Below are 18810 nucleotides of genomic sequence, written 5' to 3'. Positions count from 1 at the left end.
AATACATATTTCCATTATGATGTGTTTGCTGTTGCTTTCTTCTAAGAGAGCTGGGCCAAAGGCAGCAGGGGAACAAACTGCTGCATATTCATGCTTGTTTAAGTTCTCTAAGCAGCGCTAAAAGATGGAAAGCTGAATTTATGTACATGCTGTGCATGATATGCTAAGCCTTGCCATTCTGTTTCAGTAGGACCTCAATTCTGAACTGGAAAAACCACTTTTGGTGTAATTCATTCCCAAATCACCTAGCATAGTTCAGAACAGCAACTGGGGTTATTTGATTTTTCTGCTTCAACTCAGTGTACCAAACTGATATTATCACACACATTTCCCTTATTTTTCCCCTAGGCTTAAATATAGAGCAATACATATCGATAACATCTGTTAACAGTAACGCTGTTTCTGTCTCTGTAAAAGCCTGCCTTCTTACTATTTTGTTTTTCTTTAAAGTAATGGCAGAACATTAACTGAGAGGAGCGGATGAACCCATTGTAGCAGAAACCAACTTCTATAAATTCCCAAAGCAGATTTTGGGGGCATATAGGGGGCTGCAGGGAGAAGGAGAGGAAAGGAAAGTGTCATTGGGAGGAAAGAAAAGGAGATTGTTAGCTGCTTTGAGTCTCCTTAAGGGGAGTGAAAGGCGGGATATCAAGTCCAAGTCCAAACTCTTCTTCATTGCACATGCGGAAATCTGCTCCACTCACATGTGGACAGCATTGGCCTCTACCGAATATTTCTGAAAGATAAACATTTCATAAAAGTACTATCGTAATTTAAAATGTCAAGCTCATTCTGCTTTAGTTCAGCTTTTGGATATTAATAGGTTTCTGAAATCTTAAGTTTCCAATAATTTCCTCTTCTAGATTTTTTTCCCAAAGACTACAACTTTAGTAAGTTAAACTGGCAACTTTAAGTATACCCAGTAGACTTTAATTCGGAAAAGCCATGTCTTTTTAAAAAATCTCTCAAATTGTTTACTTGATTTTATCAAGATTTATGTTTGCAAAATTTTCTGTCCTCCCAACAAGTAAGGTGCTAATTCTTTAAATGGTCAGACATTCACAATTTTCTGGCCCTTAACTACCACAAGCAATCATATTTGATGCCCCTTAATTAGAGCACCCTTTTTTTCTTTTCAGGTTCTTTTCCACCTCAGCAATCGAGACAATACATTTGCTTACCATGCTAAGTGTTCTTTTGCATGTAAATTAATCTTGATTCAGTTTACACTGTCATGCTGAGTGGTACAAATTGCCTATAACAATAAAACAGCATGAGTTAAAAATAAAGGGGGGGTGGTAAGGCAGATTGAATGTGTGCTTTACTTGATAGGATGTTACTTTGCTTTATGCCAATACATTAGTCAACGATAATGAATCTTCTGTTCTGAAAAGCATGGTTTAGTTGATTTTTTTAATTTTACTTCAATGGAGCAGTACCTTGTCTTTATAGAACAAGTTAGACAAACCATTAATGACAAGAGTGTTAAGGTTAAATATGAAGCAATGCATTCACTTCTCTGAGTGCTATCCATCTTTCCATTTACAGGAGCTTGACAAAAGTACTGGCTTTGTACAACATTTCCTTTAATTACATGCTGCGGGAAACAGGCTTTTAACATAAACATAGTTGCATTCATTTATTCAGCATTTGCTCTTCAATAGAGCTTAATGGAGAAGGTTTAAATCCTTAATGAGTACACACATCTCTCAGCAGTGTTATGTCAGTCCTTTGCTTAAAAGCAGCCTCAAGACTGCTTATATACTTTTTTCAATGCATTTTCCTAATGTAAAATTTAGACCATCTGCAGTACCATGTACTGTTCCCAGCTAAAGTTGATGCATTATTTTTTAAAACAAACAAACAAACAAAAAGCTACATAATATTCATGGTTAAGTGAAATGTAGTTTAAAATAAACATTGAGTAGGCTGTTTTCTTAATTTACTTTAGAATTACAAAAACCGGTTAAGCACCATAGCAGTCTTACAAAGAAGCATGTTCTGTTTCTAGTGATTACTTGTTTATTACCTATCTGACAGGGCACATCTTCCTGACCTTTGGGGTATTGCTTATTCTGATCCTTCCAGGGCATGTATGTGTCAGTTCATTGCCTGTCTAGCCCTGTGGCACTCTAACTTACTTGGCAGGAGCTTCTGTAAGGCAATGTCCTACTACAACCAGTGGTATAGCATAGGCAGAAAAACAATAAAAAATAGTGTGCCCTGCCCCTCACACAGAAAATCTCCCAGCATTTGCATCGGTGGACTGAGAAGCAGATTTAGGCAATGGCGGGTTGCTTGTGAGTTGAAGATTGGTTCAGAAACCACCTAATGCAGAACCTAGCAACCATACTATTGAGTAGAATTAGGCACTGTGCTCATGTAACACTAGTTCTTTGCTGACTACACTGTCTGGCAATTCGTATCTGAGCCCAGTTCAAGCCCTTATTGGTAAATTTACCTGAAACACTGATATCTTTTATCTCAAGTATCTCCTTGAAGATAAGAAAAATGATATAATCCTGACCATGGGAAAATTTCTCTTGGAGCTAGTAAGAATTAGAAATCAACATGTCTTTTATAAAACACAATGCCTGCCTAGTAATGCCTTTTCTATATTTTTGCTGTACTTTGCTTTCAAAATGGTTTTTGTGGGTCTTTGGACCATAATAAAGAATGTGAGTGAGAATAAAGGCTTGTACATCTCAGAACCCCAATACTTCAAGGACTGTCTTTCTTGGAATGAACTTACCTGGACCTTGATGTTAACATCTCAGGCCCTTCTCTGTGTGCCGCCTCCTAGAAATGTCTGTCGGGTGGCAATAATAAACATGGTAGCCCCCCATTTATGGAATGTTTTCCCCAGGTTTGCCTGACATTGACAGTATTGTCTTTTCGACACCAGGCAGAGCTGTATTTCTTCTCATGATTATTTGGATGGTGCTAATAGATCAACTGCATGGCCATCTTTTAGTGTTCATCCTTGTTTTAAGTGGAGGTCATTATCGTTTTTTTAAGTAAACTTTTGAATGGGTGTTTCTAGTATATTTGTATCATGACTCCTGTTGGTGTGGGAAGTGATAAATTAGTCTAATATGCTAGACTAAGCACTCACTTGGTAGCCAAAGGCAAGAAGGAATTGAATGTAGATGAATGATTGGGTGGTGAAGGATAGAATGGGTGTACACAGCAAAGAATTCAAGTAAGCTGCTAGAGGTGGGAAACTCTCTCTTCTATGTCCAGTGTAGAAGTGCAGCTCTCTAGTTTTTTCCCACCAACCCATAGCAAGCTAGTACATTTAGCTCAATCGGTAGAGCATGAGACTCTTAATCTCAGGGTCATGGGTTCGAGCCCCATGTTATAATAATAATAAAATATAATAATAATTAATAATTAATAATAATAAAGCAATATTTATACCCCGCACAACAACAATAACAACATTTATAGCCCACCCATTTGGCTGGGTTTTCCCAGCCACTCTGGGCGGCTCCCAACAGAATAATCTGAAGGGCTGCCTTCAGATGTCTTCTAAAAGTCAGATATGGTAGTTGTTTATCTCCTTGTGGAAAAGATTCCTGCATTGCAGCGAGTTGGATGATATAACCCTTGTGGTCCTTTCCAACTCTACAATTCAATGGTTTATTTTTTGCAGGCTAGTAACTGTTGTGATCTTATTTACAGTAAATATTGAACTTATGGGTGTTGTTTATAAGCATGCTGTTTTCTCTTTTGAGATCTCTATATATTAGTGATTGTATCTATATATGTAGTGTATATGTGCGCGCACACACACATACACAACCATTCAGTTATACTGCATAAGCCTTTATTTTCTGAAATTATATGAAAATGGCTTACTATATCTTCATGAATATGCAGTTTAAAAATTATAGTTAGTTGACTAGGTATTTATCATATGTTCCCATAAGGTACTCAGAAATCCTTATTAAGACAAACCTTAAACATTTAGCACTAGGTATATGTATTATTGGGCTAATATGTCAGTGTTGCTTTAAATTTTCTTTATTATATTAACCACATGAATCCATGGTTTTTATGTTTTTATGTTTTACTGTTTCAGGAAGGTTGACTGGTATGAATGAAACATCCACTACAGTCACTGTTGCACCACAAAATTCCACTCGTCTTGTAATATTGCAGAAGGTGGTAAGCGTAGCAAACCTTGGTGTGGTTCCTTCTGGTGAAGATAACATTCACAGGTAATCAAAATTTGGAGGTTTCTTGTAAAACTTGGATAATGTAATTCCAGTTTGCCTTCTTGTATATAAATAGATTGACATTTGGGGAATAGCCAGGGAAAACAAATTTACATCCAAAGTCAGGTTTCAAAGCAGAAGCTTTGTCTATAGCACACACGAGTGACTGCTAGGAGCATGGATTGGTTTATTTCAATTTCTTAATCACAGGAACTTTGCTACATATTCCACTTAATTCCAGCAGTCTACCTATAAATATTGTTCTATTTGTCTGTGTCTAAATGGCTTTTCCACCTTCTCCTAAATTACTTTTGTCTGTGCAAGTGGGAGATGTACTGTTTGAAAAATCTGAGGAAATGGAAGCTAAGAGGGTAGATTTGGTACCTCTGTGACCATCCACATCAAGAAATACCCTCAAATACCTGTGCTTCTTAGGAGTTACACGAAGGCTGACCAGTTTTGAGTCAAGTATATCAATTCCATTTTTATTCTCAGAGTGATCTGTGTCATTCTTCCCCTAGCAATAATAATTATTCCAGTGCTACTGAATGATTATGTTGCCTAGCAGCGAACAGGGCCTTTGCATGTGGTGAGGAAAGAGGCATGTGAGAAGGGTTTTCTGATGTGGGAGAAAAAGGCCAATTGTTACTCTACCTACCTCTACATCAGGCACGTCCAACAGGTAGATCTTGATCTACCGGTAGATCACTGGATGTCTGTAGTAGATCACTGCTAGATCACTGCCACCCCCAAAAAAGCTCACCCAAAATTTTCCTCCTCCCTAAAAAAAGCTGAACAACTATGACCTGAAGCCCTAAACAAAAATGGGCCTTCCTCCCTCCTAAAAGAAGCTCAACAAGTTTGACCTAAACCCTAAAAAACAGGGCTTCCCTTCCTTAAAAAAACCTCAACAGCTTTGACCTGAACCCCCCAAAAGGGGGTAGATCACTCCCAGTTTTTACTCTGTGTGTAGATCACAGTCTCTTGGGAGTTGGCCACCGCTGCTCTACATCTTTGAACTTCCTGGTGGCACTTCAGCATATGCAAAGAGGTACATGACTGGCACATGGTAAGAAATTAGTACTGGTGAATATGCAGAGCAGAATAAGGACAAAATATAGAACAAACAACTGCGGTCCTAACTGAAGACCATGATAGGCATGAAAACTAAAAGCCAGCAATTAATGTATACAAGAGAAAAAACAAGCACAAGAGTTGTTTGGATGTATAACTGGGTGACAATGGAAGGAAGAATACTACTTTCTAAGGGTTGAGGGCACTAGGAGAAGGGGAAGACAGAGGACGAGATGGTTGGACAGTGTTCTCGAAGCTACCAACATGAGTTTGACCAAACTGCAGGAGGCAGTGGAAGACAGGAGTGCCTGGCGTGCTATGGTCCATGGGGTCACGAAGAGTCGGACACGACTAAACAACAACAGCAACAAGGGTTTTCCCAATTAACCTGAAGGGGATGACAGACCCAAAGACTCCTCTAATTATGCAGCATTGCTGTGTACTGCCTCAGCAACCACAACTATGGTGGTGGTAGTTATTTTTAAAAAATATGTTTATTTTCTAGGGTAAAGGCCATTCAACACGGCTTACAGCAATATAAACTACAAGTATGAAAAAATCAATTATGACTTTAAAAAAAAGAATAAAACAGATTCACAAGACTGACTACCTCCAGCAACATAGAGTCCAACAAGCAGGACAAAACAAGACTTAGGCAAGGGAAATCAAAACAAATGAGTCTTTAAGCCTTTTTTTTTTAAAAAAAAAAGAACCTGGAATGTAGCCTCCTTACTACAGCGCTAATGGGAAGGTGTTCTAAAGGTGTGGGACCACCACAGAAAAGGCCCACTCTGTCTTGTGGTCTTCCATATGTGTGACTGCACAAAGAAGAAAACAAATTGTGTACCTGTAACTGGTTCTACAACTGCCATTGATCTTTGCAGAACCATGGGGTTTCCCTGACCAAGGGCAGGGTCTCAAGGTTCTTCTGAGCTGTAGAAGTTCCCAAATAATGTGCAGTGCAGGCACAAATCCTCAATATGACAGGCTGCACAGATGACCACTCAAAGAACCATAGTTATAGGTAAGCAACCTGTTTTTTCTCTCATCAAACAACATTAAAGTGAGCCTTGAGCTTTGTTGCAGTTTTATAGATTCAGTCTTGCCCCAGGATCATGTACGAATGCAAGACTAGTAGAATTCATAGTTTAAGTATTCTCAGGCATTTGATGCTTGAGTGGCATGAATTCCACCTCCTAGCAGTAGCTTCTTTTGAAACTAATGTTCCACTTCTTAAGGACAGTCTTCAGAACCCTTGACAAGATTCAAGGACTGGTTCTCAGAGAGAACAAGAAAGAAAGAAGCATTTGCCAAGCAGGCTTCTTCCTACTCTCATCTGCAGGCTGTGCTGAACTGAGTGTCACCCCTGAATCTTAGACATCAAGGCCCTTCTGATGAGGGAAGAAGTGCCACCGCAGAAAAGGCCACTCCTGCTTGCGACTTCTTTGCATAAGGAAACCCTGTGAGGCGCTTTGGAGGAGCTGCAAGAGACGTCAGCAGCTCAACTAAGTCAAAGGGAAGAGCACTCCTCCTTGCAGGGGGACCTGGCTGGGGCATATGCCTTCCCAGACAAGGCCATAGCTCTGCAGACCAACTGCTTGTGCCCTTCAGCCAGGTGCATGACAGCGACCAGCAGAAGCATGGTGAGTACCAGCCTAGCTCCTATGTGGACCTGATGTGGCTGCCCACCATCACCTGCTGCGCAGGAGTTGCAGGGTTTGGTCCAGGTGGCATAAACGTCAGACTGCATCTTGAAAACAGGGAAACCACAGCAGGAGGAGAAGGGGATTTGGAGTGGCAGTACCCAAACCACACTGCAGGTGCAAACAAAATGCCAGGCCATCCACACAGCACTTGGAGATTTCCAACAATCCTCAGCTCTAGTGGGCTGCAAATTGTAGGTTATTCTGAGAAGAAGGAAAAGACTCAATTGTTTACATGGAAGATGCTTATGGAGGCCTGGGAAATATGGCCTGTTGCATTCCCAAATGCCAGCTCTATAACGAAGAAACATACCAAAACTGCTTTGTTTCCTTGCCACAAAACGAATACATCTATGTATCACTTATTTTGCCACCAAGAAGAAGAGTGAGAAGTTCAAGGACATGTCAACAGGATCGCTGCTCAGTGGGGGGACAGACTTGTCTTGGACTTCCTCAATTGGGAATGGACCTCCTGTTATCAAGGATGACGTGGACAGGTTCCTCATCAAAGCACTTGAGTGGGCTACCTAGAGTCAGCATCCACCTTGCCACCAGCGACAGGTCGAAGACCATAACTGTTCTCACCATGGCCCAGTACCCAAGGACCCAGCCGGTGTAGCACCTGGCTGAGCTACAGGCATTATGTATATTTTAATGAACTGAATAGGGTGAAAGATTATAAATCAGGGTGTGGAAAGCATCGATATGAACTTAACAGTGCTTAGCTTATTTTTTTAGTTGCTATTTTGTTAATGTTTTTAATATACAGTGGTACTTCAGGTTACAAACTCAGCTAACCCAGAAATTGTACCTCAGGTTAAGAACTTTGCTTCAGGATGAGAGAACAGAAATCATGCTCCGGCAGCAGAAGGAGGCCCCATTAGCTAAAGTGGTGCTTCAGGTTAAGAACAGTTTCAGGTTAAAAACGGACCACCGGAACGTATGTTCTTAACCAGAGGTACCACTGTAGTTTTATAGGGCATTAATGCCATATTGATTTGTTAATCATATAATATGACTTTTGGTGTAATGGTGATGTTTAGCTTATTGTTTAGTAGAGGCTTTGTTAATAGTGTTTTTATATATTGTTTACTTATGATTTGTTAATTATTTTATATGATTGATGCTGTACTTGTGATGTTCTTTTATGTTAGTTATTTATTGTTTGTAAGCCGCAGTTCATTTGAATGAAAATCAATCATAGAATCAATCAATCAATCAATGATCCCATGAATACCAAGGCCATTGCTGGAGAGTAAAATTTCTATGAACATCTGACAGTTCTGTGGTGCTGTGTGAAAGCTACTCTTCCAGTATGCGATTGTGGAAGTAATGCTACAGAAATAGCAGGGTACACAAAAGAAAACCCGTCCAGGGTTGGCGCATAAAATTATACAGTAGAATAGTAGGGACACAAAGGCTATAAATAACAACCCCTGTTGCAAAATAGCACTGCTCCATCTATGTAAATCAGCTCACATAATTTAGATCATAGGAAAGCAGTAGTCGGGGTTTTGCGTACCAAAAAGCAAGTGACTCAAGTTACATGGTGCATGAAATGTAAACAAAGCCCCAGTGCTACCAGCTAATATTGCTGGGTGGTTGGGGTTTGGTTTTTTTTTGTTTTTTTTTTTTTTTGCCCCAAGCTGTAATTTTAGCTATTCGTACAGATCTGAGCAAAACCTGTACTGATACTCTAGGGGAGAGATCCATAAGATAAGGGAAACCTGACTGCTGGGGTACTAGAATTAAAATGAGAAGACTCTTCTTAAATGTGTCCAATGCTATTTTATACTCCAACCGAGTTATTGGTCTTCTATGAACAGTTGTGGGAACAATTCCATAATATTAACAATGTTTATAATTTAAAAACACCTAGTTTTCCAACCTAGAATGTGTTAATGGTCCGTTTGTAGCCATTAACTCTTATACCGACTTGTTTTAAAGTCATGTAGTGTCAGGGGTGTGACACAGTCAAATACTTTTAAAAAGCAGTCCAGTAGCACCTTAGAGACCAACTAATTTTGTTTTAAACTGTAACTGTTTCCACTTCTGGTCTTTTAACTGTTCAGTTGATCAAAGCAAAATACATCCGTAAAGCAGTGAGACCTTTCCCATTATGGCACTCAGTTTTCAAATTACCTAAACCATGGTATTAATTATTCTTATCTGCCTTATAATTGACTACTGAAGTTGGGAATTACCTTCAAACAGTTTTCCCCAGATAGTTAATGACCATCCACCAGTTTTAAACCCATTGCCTATCACTCCTCCAGTAATTAATAAAGCACCAGGCCATTTTTTGCACAACTCCTTAAGGAAATGCCCTGTACATTTTCCCAACTTACTGTACGTAGAAAACCAAAAGAATAAAAATAGGGAAGCAACTGATTTGTTTTAATGGAGATGTTGGTAATCATGGCCAATGTTGTGATGAAGTATTTCCCTCTTCCTCTATTTTTTAATGGAGTAGGGGGAATATATGCCCATAAGTATCATGATCATTATGCCTCTTTATTATGCTTCTATCTAGAAGTCTTTTTTGCTAAATATCAGATATTTGCAGAACACTAATACTTCTTCTTTTTAAAAAACCAAACAATTTATTTGTGCTAAATGAATGGAAAGAATGTATTTCAGAATACAGTGGTACCTCGCAAGACTAATGTCTCGTGCAACAAAAAACTCACAAGACGAAAGCGTTTTGCGATGTTTTTGGTGACTCGCAGGACAAAGTTTTCTATGGCCGCGCTTCGCAAGACAATTTTTTTTTTGCTATGGCAAACTGCGCTTCACAAGATGAAATTATCGCTAGACGAAGTGACTCGCGGAATAAATGAATTTCGTCTTGCGAGGCACCACTGTACATTTCTTTATACATTGTACCGGTTTATGCTGCTAAATATGCATTTGCTATTGTCATCTAACTTTTCTCTGCAATCTGTTCCTTTTCTACCAAGCAATACAACATTTTCGGCTGTTACACCAATACGCTGCTATAATGTGCACCTTCAATCATATTTTCTTCTGATTTTTCTTTGAATGCTTAAATAAACTCCAATATCAATTAAATACAAATAGTGATAGATAGATAGATAGATAGATAGATAGATAGATAGATAGATAGATAGATAGATAGATTAGATAGATAGGTACTATTTGGAAGCTTGCTAGTTAACTTTTTGGATGTATAAGTGAATCAAAATAGGTTGTACTACCATCCCGTTTGCCGTCCACTAGAGGACAGCACTGCTTCTGTATCTGAAATTATAAAGTACAAAATAAGTTGATCACTTTCTTTCTTTTTGTGGTTTAATTCTTTAAACATAATGCATTTCATGTTTGCAAACCAGTGTTATGTTTAAGTTTAAACCACTATGAATTATTTGGGAAACTATTTTCCCCCTAAAACACCATATTCAGTTTTGCAAATTGAGTTTTATAGCTGCTTCTGCTAGATGGAAAGTAAACAATTCTAATTTCTTTTTAATTTATTTTCCTTTTAAAGCTATATATAGTGAAAAATTAGAGAAGCCAAACCTTTTTAATAGGAAGAATTGATCACAATAGCATAAATGATGTATTAAAAAGGAAAATGTATCATTTTGGGTTTTTTTAAAATACAAACTGAATTGTATTTTCAATATACTTAGGTACTATTATAATAAAATAATAGAAATATGGCCACCAGACTGGAGGTGTGTGTTTGCTCAGATTATACATGTAGCTCTTGCTCATCTTGGGGTCACTCTACCTATCAATGGAAGGAGCCACTCTGTAGATTTAGATGTATCCACATCATTTCCTGTTACTGTGAGGGAGCTCAGAATAACCTGTCTTGGGATAACTATATTTTTAGGCTAAAACAGAACTGTGTAGTATGTTGTCAGACATAATATTCCCCAACCTAAATTTGTCAAGGTGACATGGAAGTGGGATGCTTGTAGAGAACCAAGGTGTTTTAACTACTCCCACCAATTCTCCCCTGTAGCAACACCCCCAGGGAGATTAAAGGAGGGGATCTATTGCTGAAAGAAGAGTTGAACTGCAAATACAGTGGTACCTCAGGTTAAGTACTTAATTGGTTCTGGAAGTCCGTACTTAACCTGAAGCGAACTTTCCCATTGAAAGTAATGGAAAGTGGATTAATTCATTCCAGACGGGTCCGCGGAGTACTTAAATTGAAAGTACTCAACCTGAAGCATACTTAACCCGAGGTATGACTACTCTCCAGTCGATGTACATTTATATTACAAGAGAAATGTGGGACTAGAAACCATGTTTCACTTTTAAAATATACAGTAGTTGCCTCCTAACAGTAACTTTGTTAATGCCCCATAATTTTTTATGTCATAGATGACACGTAATTGGATCACTTTGAGAATCACATAGGATCACTTTGGGTGGTGCTCAGTTCTACTCCTACTCAGAATAGATCCATTGAAGTTAATGGACACAGCTGTTTTACTCTGAGTAAGACTTGGCTGAAAATAACGCTTTCTTTTGGTTTGCATGATATCCACTGAAGGGTTTGTGGCAGCTATAGGGTACTGATGTTATCAATTATTTATATACTGTATATTCCTGCGTATAAGACTACTTTTTAACCCAGGAAAATCTTCTCAAAAGTCGGGGGTCGTCTTATACGCTGGGTCGTATTTCTTATATGGCGAGTATATCCCAAACTCTATATTTTAACTGGAAAAGTTCGGGGTCGTCTTATATGCCCAGTCGTCTTATACACCAGAATATATGGTCTCTCTGCCCTAATACCGTACAACATTACATGTTCTAACCTTTCATTCTGGTATTTGGGATTAGAAGACTAATTCACAGGAAATTTCTTAAATACATTCATTGTGCAACTTCATTACACATTTGTCAACTTTGGGCTAATTATTTTTATACAGCTAGGGCTGGGCATTGCATCTTGTGATCGTCTTTCTTACTAATAGGATTCTGTCTGCTTCAGCAGGCAGTAATTGAAGGCTTCATGTACAAGGTAGGGGGAGAAAAGTTTTAGCATGAATGGGCCATTGTAACAGCCTCTGGTGACTAGCAAATCTGAAAAGAGGAGAAAAGGAACTAAGAAGAATTACAGACTATTCTAAAAAAATAGAGAAAGTGTGCAGTATTAGTAGAAATAAGTGTTAATGAAACTTTTATATGCAAACATTTTGTATGTTGTTTGAAGTCTCAAGTCCCTCCCTCCCCTAAAAAAATTAAATTTTAATTAGTACTGGACTTTTATTACAATGTGTTCTAGAAATCTGAAACTTTGCAAGCCTTATCTGCACTGTAAAAGCATGGAAAGCACTAATAATAGTTGCAATGGCTTAATTTTTTCGTGGTGTTGGTGTTGTGATCAATTTCTTAATAGACCGGCGTAGCAAACATGGTGCTTTCCAGATGTTGTTAGATTACAACTCACATAAGCTCAATCAACAACTGGCAGCCACCTCATTGGCTACTCCTGTACTAGACACGGCTTTGTGACATGAATTGGGGTGGGGTGGGGTGGGGAGGATGACTATATATATGCTTATGGATAATATTTTTTCTTCTTTATCTGAAATCTATAAAACAATTCTATTTCAGACTTTATGTCAAAATTTTATTGCAGTTAAAATACAATCAAATTATCATCTTTCTTAGAGTAGAACAAAAAACCAGTATCCGTAGAGATAAATAACGTAACTGTACAGCTGCATATGACAAAGGAGGAAGGCATAGATAAAAGAATCTGCTTTCTATGTTCCATACTGATTTTGTATAATCATTCAGAAGAGAGAATGAATGCTGCTTCTACAGTTACATGGTTTTATAACATCATTCATATTATGCTTGCATGCATTTTCATACTAGGGAATAAACAACTTGCATTTTACTCAAAAACAAGGACAGCTGTGCCAGCCCACAAGAAAAAAAAACTACATTAGAGCAGTACCGTTATTTGATCCTCACCTGGTTTAGCCAGCCAGATGAAGCCATTTCCCAGTGTGTGGCTGCTGACAGACATATGCTGACAGCTTCTTAGAGCCACAGGTGAATGCTGAGTGCAGGGTGGAGACCAAAGGTGCACAAACTACTGCAGAAGGAGCAGGACATACCCCCCACCAGAAATACTACCCCTCTCCTAATACCTCATACACTATAGGTAAGACCAAGCACAGTTAGCCTGGTTTAGACATAACACTGCACTGTGGTTAGCTAAAAACAGAAGTGAAAGTTTCCAGTCGTCTCCTTATGGCCACACTTAGGGGTAAGGGTAGGGGTAGGCTTGTTCACATAGTCCTAGACCATTTTTCAGCTTTATGTCCAAATGAAGCTACCATGTGCCTTAGTGAGGAAATTATTTAACTATATTTTCATGTTTGTTAAGTCTCCTAATTAGACCACTGTGAGGCCATCGTATTCTTAAAGCAATTACATTCTGTGTTTTGTGTCTGTTCTGCACTATTTTCCATTGTAGGAACTCCATGTACTCTGGGGAGAAATGAAGCAGTAGGTGCTGCAGTGTTGAAATATATTTATGTGTTTAGGATGACCAGACACTTACTGTACAAAAGATTCACTTCTGTTGATGAGAGAACATTGCTTTTATTGTCATAGTATATGTATTATCTCAGTTGTGATTCAGCTGCTTCATTATATTAAATCTTTCATGAGTTAATACAAACTTTCATGATTTACTGACATTTGAACTTGTCACAGAAACAGGCTCAACATTCAAAGATGCCTACTGTCTCCAAGAAACATATTTTTATTAAGGGACATAGGAAATTCCACCACAAAGTACATGTGATTCCAGCAGTTTCTTTAGATTTGAGTCTCTCCTAATCACATATAACGTGATGAATGAAGCCTTGAATATTATTGCAAAACTGGAAGAGAAGGGTTGGAGCATGGGGTGGCGAACCTTCCCTCCTAGTTTACCTTCTGGCAGTCCATCCTTCCTGCCTCTTTCCCCCTCACCCAAGCTACCGTATAATACCTGAAGACTACTTGGTTGGATAAAAAGTGCCTGAGGGGAAGAGGCTCTGGATAGGTAAATAAACAGGCATTGAGAGGGTTCTTGTTGTTGTTTAGTCGTTTAGTCGTGTCCGACTCTTCGTGACCCCATGGACCATAGCACGCCAGGCACTCCTGTCTTGCACTGCCTCCCGCAGTTTGGTCAAACTCATGTTTGTAGCTTCGAGAACACTGTCCAACCATCTTGTCCTCTGTCGTCCCCTTCTCCTAGTGCCCTCAATCTTTCCCAACATCAGGGTCTTTTCCAAGGATTCTTCTCTTCTCATGAGGTGGCCAAAGTATTGGAGCCTCAGCTTCACGATCCGTCCTTCCAGGGAGCACTCAGGGCTGATTTCCTTAAGAATGGATAGGTTTGATCTTCTTGCAGTCCATGGGACTCTCAAGAGTCTCCTCCAGCACCATAATTCAAAAGCATCAATCCTTCGGCGATCAGCCTTCTTTATGGTCCAACTCTCACTTCCATACATCACTACTGGGAAAACCATAGCTTTAACTATACGGACCTTTGTCGGCAAGGTGATGTCTCTGCTTTTTAAGATGCTGTCTAGGTTTGTCATTGCTTTTCTCCCAAGAAGCAGGCGTCTTTTAATTTCGTGACTGCTGTCACCATCTGCAGTGATCAAGGAGCCCAAGAAAGTAAAATCTCTCACTGCCTCCATTTCTTCCCCTTCTATTTGCCAGGAGGTGATGGGACCAGTGGCCATGATCTTGGTTTTTTTGATGTTGAGCTTCAGACCATATTTTGCGCTCTCCTCTTTCACCCTCATTAAAAGGTTCTTTAATTCCTCCTCGCTTTCTGCCATCAAGGTTGTGTCATCTGCATATCTGAGGTTGTTGATATTTCTTCCAGCAATCTTAATTCCGGCTTGGGATTCATCTAGTCCAGCCTTTCGCATGATGAATTCTGCATATAAGTTAAATAAGCAGGGAGACAATATACAACCTTGTCGTACTCCTTTCCCAATTTTGAACCAATCAGTTGTTCCATATCCAGTTCTAACTGTAGCTTCTTGTCCCACATAGAGATTTCTCAGGAGACAGATGAGGTGATCAGGCACTCCCATTTCTTTAAGAACTTGCCATAGTTTGCTGTGGTCGACACAGTCAAAGGCTTTTGAATAGTCAATGAAGCAGAAGTAGACGTTTTTCTGGAACTCTCTAGCTTTCTCCATAATCCAGCGCATGTTTGCTATTTGGTCTCTGGTTCCTCTGCCCTTTCGAAATCCAGCTTGCACTTCTGGGAATTCTCGGTCCACATACTGCCTAAGCCTGCCTTGTAGAATTTTAAGCATAACCTTGCTAGCGTGTGAAATGAGCGCAATTGTGCGGTAGTTGCAGCATTCTTTGGCACTGCCCTTCTTTGGAATTGGGATGTAGACTGATCTTCTCCAATCCTCTGGCCATTGCTGAGTTTTCCAATCTTGCTGGCATATTGGGTGTAACACCTTAACAGCATCATCTTTTAAAATTTTAAACAGTTCAGCTGGAATATCATCACTTCCACTGGCCTTGTTATTAGCAATGCTTTCTAAGGCCCATTTGACTTCACTCTCCAAGATGTCTGGCTCAAGGTCAGCAACCACACTACCTGAGGTGTACGAGACCTCCATATCTTTCTGGTATAATTCCTCTGTGTATTCTTGCCACCTCTTCTTGATGTCTTCTGCTTCTGTTAGGTCCTTACCACTTTTGTCCTTGATTATGGTAATCTTTGTACGAAATGTTCCTTTCATATCTCCAATTTTCTTGAACAGATCTCTGGTTTTCCCCATTCTATTGTTTTCCTCTATTTCTTTGCATTGCTCATTTAAGAAGACCCTCTTGTCTCTCCTTGCTGTTTTTTGGAAATCTGCATTCAGTTTCCTGTATCTTTCCCTATCTCCCTTGCATTTTGCTTGCCTCCTCTCCTCCGCTATTTGTAAGGCCTCGTTGGACAGCCATTTTGCTTTCTTGCATTTCCTTTTCCTTGGGATGGTTTTCATTGCTGCCTCCTGTATAATGTTACGAGCCTCCATCCATAGTTCTTCAGGCACTCTGTCCACCAAATCTAAATCCTTAAACCTGTTCCTCACTTCCACTGTGTATTCATAAGGGATTTGATTCAGATTGTATCTTACTGGCCCAGTGGTTTTTCCTACTTTCTTCAGTTTAAGCTGGAATTTTGCTATAAGAAGCTGATGATCTGAGTTACAGTCAGCTCCAGGTCTTGTTTTTGCTGACTGTATGGAGCTTCTCCATCTTTGGCTGCAGAGAATATAATCAATCTGATTTCGATGCTGTCCATTTGGTGATATCCATGTGTAGAGTCGTCTCTTGTGTTGTTGGAATAGAGTGTTTGTGATGACCAGCTTGTTCTCTTGACAGAACTCTATTAGTCTTTGCCCTGCTTCATTTTGAACTCCAAGGCCAAACTTGCCAGTTGTTCCTTTTATCTCTTGATTCCCTACTTTAGCATTCCAGTCCCCTGTAATGAGAAGAACATCCTTCTTTGGTGTCATTTCTAGAAGGTGTTGTAGGTCTTCATAGAATTGGTCAATTTCACTTTCTTCAGCACCGGTAGTTGGTGCATAAACTTGGATTACTGTGATGTTAAAAGGTCTGCCTTGGATTCGTATCGAGATCATTCTGTCATTTTTGAGATTGCATCCCATTACAGCTTTTGCCACTCTTTTGTTGACTATGAGGGCCACTCCATTTCTGCTACAGGATTCTTGCCCACAGTAGTAGATATGATAGTCATCCGAACTGAATTCGCCCATTCCCTTCCATTTTAGTTCACTGATGCCCAGGATGTCGATATTTATTCTTGTCATCTCATTTTTGACCACATCCAGCTTACCTCCACTCATGGTTCTTACATTCCAGGTTCCTATGCAATATTTTTCTTTACAGCATCGGACTTTCCTTTCGCTTCCAGGCATATCCGCAACTGAGCGTCCTTTCGGCTTTGGCCCAGCCGCTTCATCAGCTCTGAATCTACTTGTACTTGTCCTCCGCTCTTCCTCAGTAGCATGTTGGACGCCTTCCGACCTGAGGGGCTCATCTTCCAGCGTCATAACTTTTATATGCCTGTTGTCTTTGTCCATGGAGTTTTCTTGGCAGGGATACTGGAGTGGCTTGCCAGTTCCTTCTCCAGGTGGATCACGTTTAGTCAAAACTCTCCACTATGACCTGTCCATCTTGGGTGGCCCTGCATGGCATAGCTCATAGCTTCTCTGAGTTATTCAAGCCCCTTCGCCATGACAAGGCATTGATCCATGAGAGGGTTCAGCTCCCCTTATTACACCTGCTAAAAGCTGAACACTTACACCACCGCAATTCCATTTTTGTATGTGATCAAACCAGGCCAGGAATTAAACAAATCGGTTTCCTATTGCCTAGTATAGTTTCAGCCATTGTTTGCCATGCCACATAAGACCACGTGTGTCCTTGAGTACTGTGTTCTGTATTTGCCAAATGTCTACTATGCAAGTTGATTAGATATTAGTAAAGAGGTGTTTACTTTACACTGTCCATAATCATTTGCAGCCAAACTTGCCTTCCTTTTTAAATAGATTTTTTAAAACAGTTAAGTGTCATGTGAGATTCTACTAGTCATCTGATATCAGTTAAGTAAGTGCTCCCAACATTTGTTCTCCTTAGACACAAAAGCTACATTAATCCATGCTACACTGGAACTTAGAACTTTAGTTTAAGATAGCATTCACTGACTCATTAGTTGACAACAGTATCTTCTTTTTAAAAAGGCATTCTGAAGTATTCATTTCAAATAAATTTTCCTTATCTAATTGCTTTAAACGACACACAAAGGCACCCAGCCAGAATTGACCCTCATTGTGCCTTTGGGCTATGTTTGCTTTTATAATAACATTGACTTTATATCACTTGCAGTTTAGGCTAGAACAGGAGTAAAATTAGCCTTGGGGCTAGGAAGCCCCAGCTCTGGAGCTTTAATTGTGTGAATTCAGGCATAATCTGTTTCTCTGTAGTCCCAAGACACAAGTGTTAAATAAATAAAGAGACTAATAAGACTATTGTTTACATAATTATCACCCTTTCCAAATTGATGGGAGAAACATAGATTTTAACATCATGGTAAAGATACTAAATGGGACTGCTTGTATTTCTTTGAAATCTTTTCATTGGATAGAGATTTAGTTTCTTATTGGATATAAAGAGTGGAAATTGTGTATCTAATCTGAATAAAAGAAATATACTGACCTGTGAGAAGAGTGACATTTAAGGATGACTTATGTTTCCTAAATTAGTGTAATGTGTTACAAGATTTTGAGGTTGATATGCTTAATTTTTTAAAAAAGAAATTACTTTTCATTTAAAGAGAATCTGCTTCCTGCTGAAGAGGCTAATATTTTAATTAAGTCTAGAGTGAAGCTTTTTGAGTATCTGCTGATAAACTCCCTCTTTTATGTTGATGGTAATTAAACAGATCCCTAAGGAGCCCAGGAGGCGCTGTGCAAGGCCCATGCTAATTGTCAGACATGAGACACTGACCAGTTGGTTTGCTCTTGAATAGCTGATGGCGTGCTGTCAGCAGTTTTATTTTTATGTATTGTGAGCCGTTGTCAGGGCTAACTGGGTCCTATTGTGGCTGAAGATGTTGCGCAAATTGAGGCAGATGGCTCTGATTCAGACACGTGTCATTCAGAAAGGGGAGAGGGAATTGGCCCTGCAAAGTGGGGTCACAGAGGGTCACAGACCTGCTCTACACTTGTTAGTGTTTTCAAAAGCCCATGTGCAGCAACTTTGTTGTTCTCTGGGTG

At 39.5% G+C, this 18810-nt stretch overlaps 1 protein-coding gene and 1 long non-coding RNA gene across 2 annotated transcripts in view; one reads left to right on the top strand and one right to left on the bottom strand.

Annotated features, from left to right (window-relative positions):
- The window catches only part of AP3B1 (adaptor related protein complex 3 subunit beta 1), a 141490-nt gene that overhangs the window by 121140 nt on the left and 1540 nt on the right, over nt 1–18810 (top strand). The window contains exon 26 of the mRNA XM_035100070.3: nt 4085–4223. Within this exon, the coding sequence (XP_034955961.3) occupies nt 4085–4223 (139 nt within the window). The remainder of the gene's footprint in view (nt 1–4084; nt 4224–18810) is intronic.
- The window catches only part of LOC148684432 (uncharacterized), a 75338-nt gene continuing 57124 nt past the window's right edge, over nt 597–18810 (bottom strand). Inside the window, exons 3-4 of the long non-coding RNA XR_015945998.1 lie at nt 1182–1255; nt 597–736 (exon numbers count right to left, since the gene is read on the bottom strand). This is a non-coding gene — a long non-coding RNA (uncharacterized LOC148684432). The remainder of the gene's footprint in view (nt 737–1181; nt 1256–18810) is intronic.

Source organism: Zootoca vivipara, chromosome 10, assembly GCF_965207765.1.
Source record: "Zootoca vivipara chromosome 10, rZooViv2.hap1.1, whole genome shotgun sequence".
Classification (NCBI taxonomy): Eukaryota; Metazoa; Chordata; class Lepidosauria; order Squamata; family Lacertidae; genus Zootoca; species Zootoca vivipara.
The sequence above is the reverse complement of the archived record's forward strand: the minus strand, read 5'-3'. Positions and strand labels throughout refer to the sequence as shown.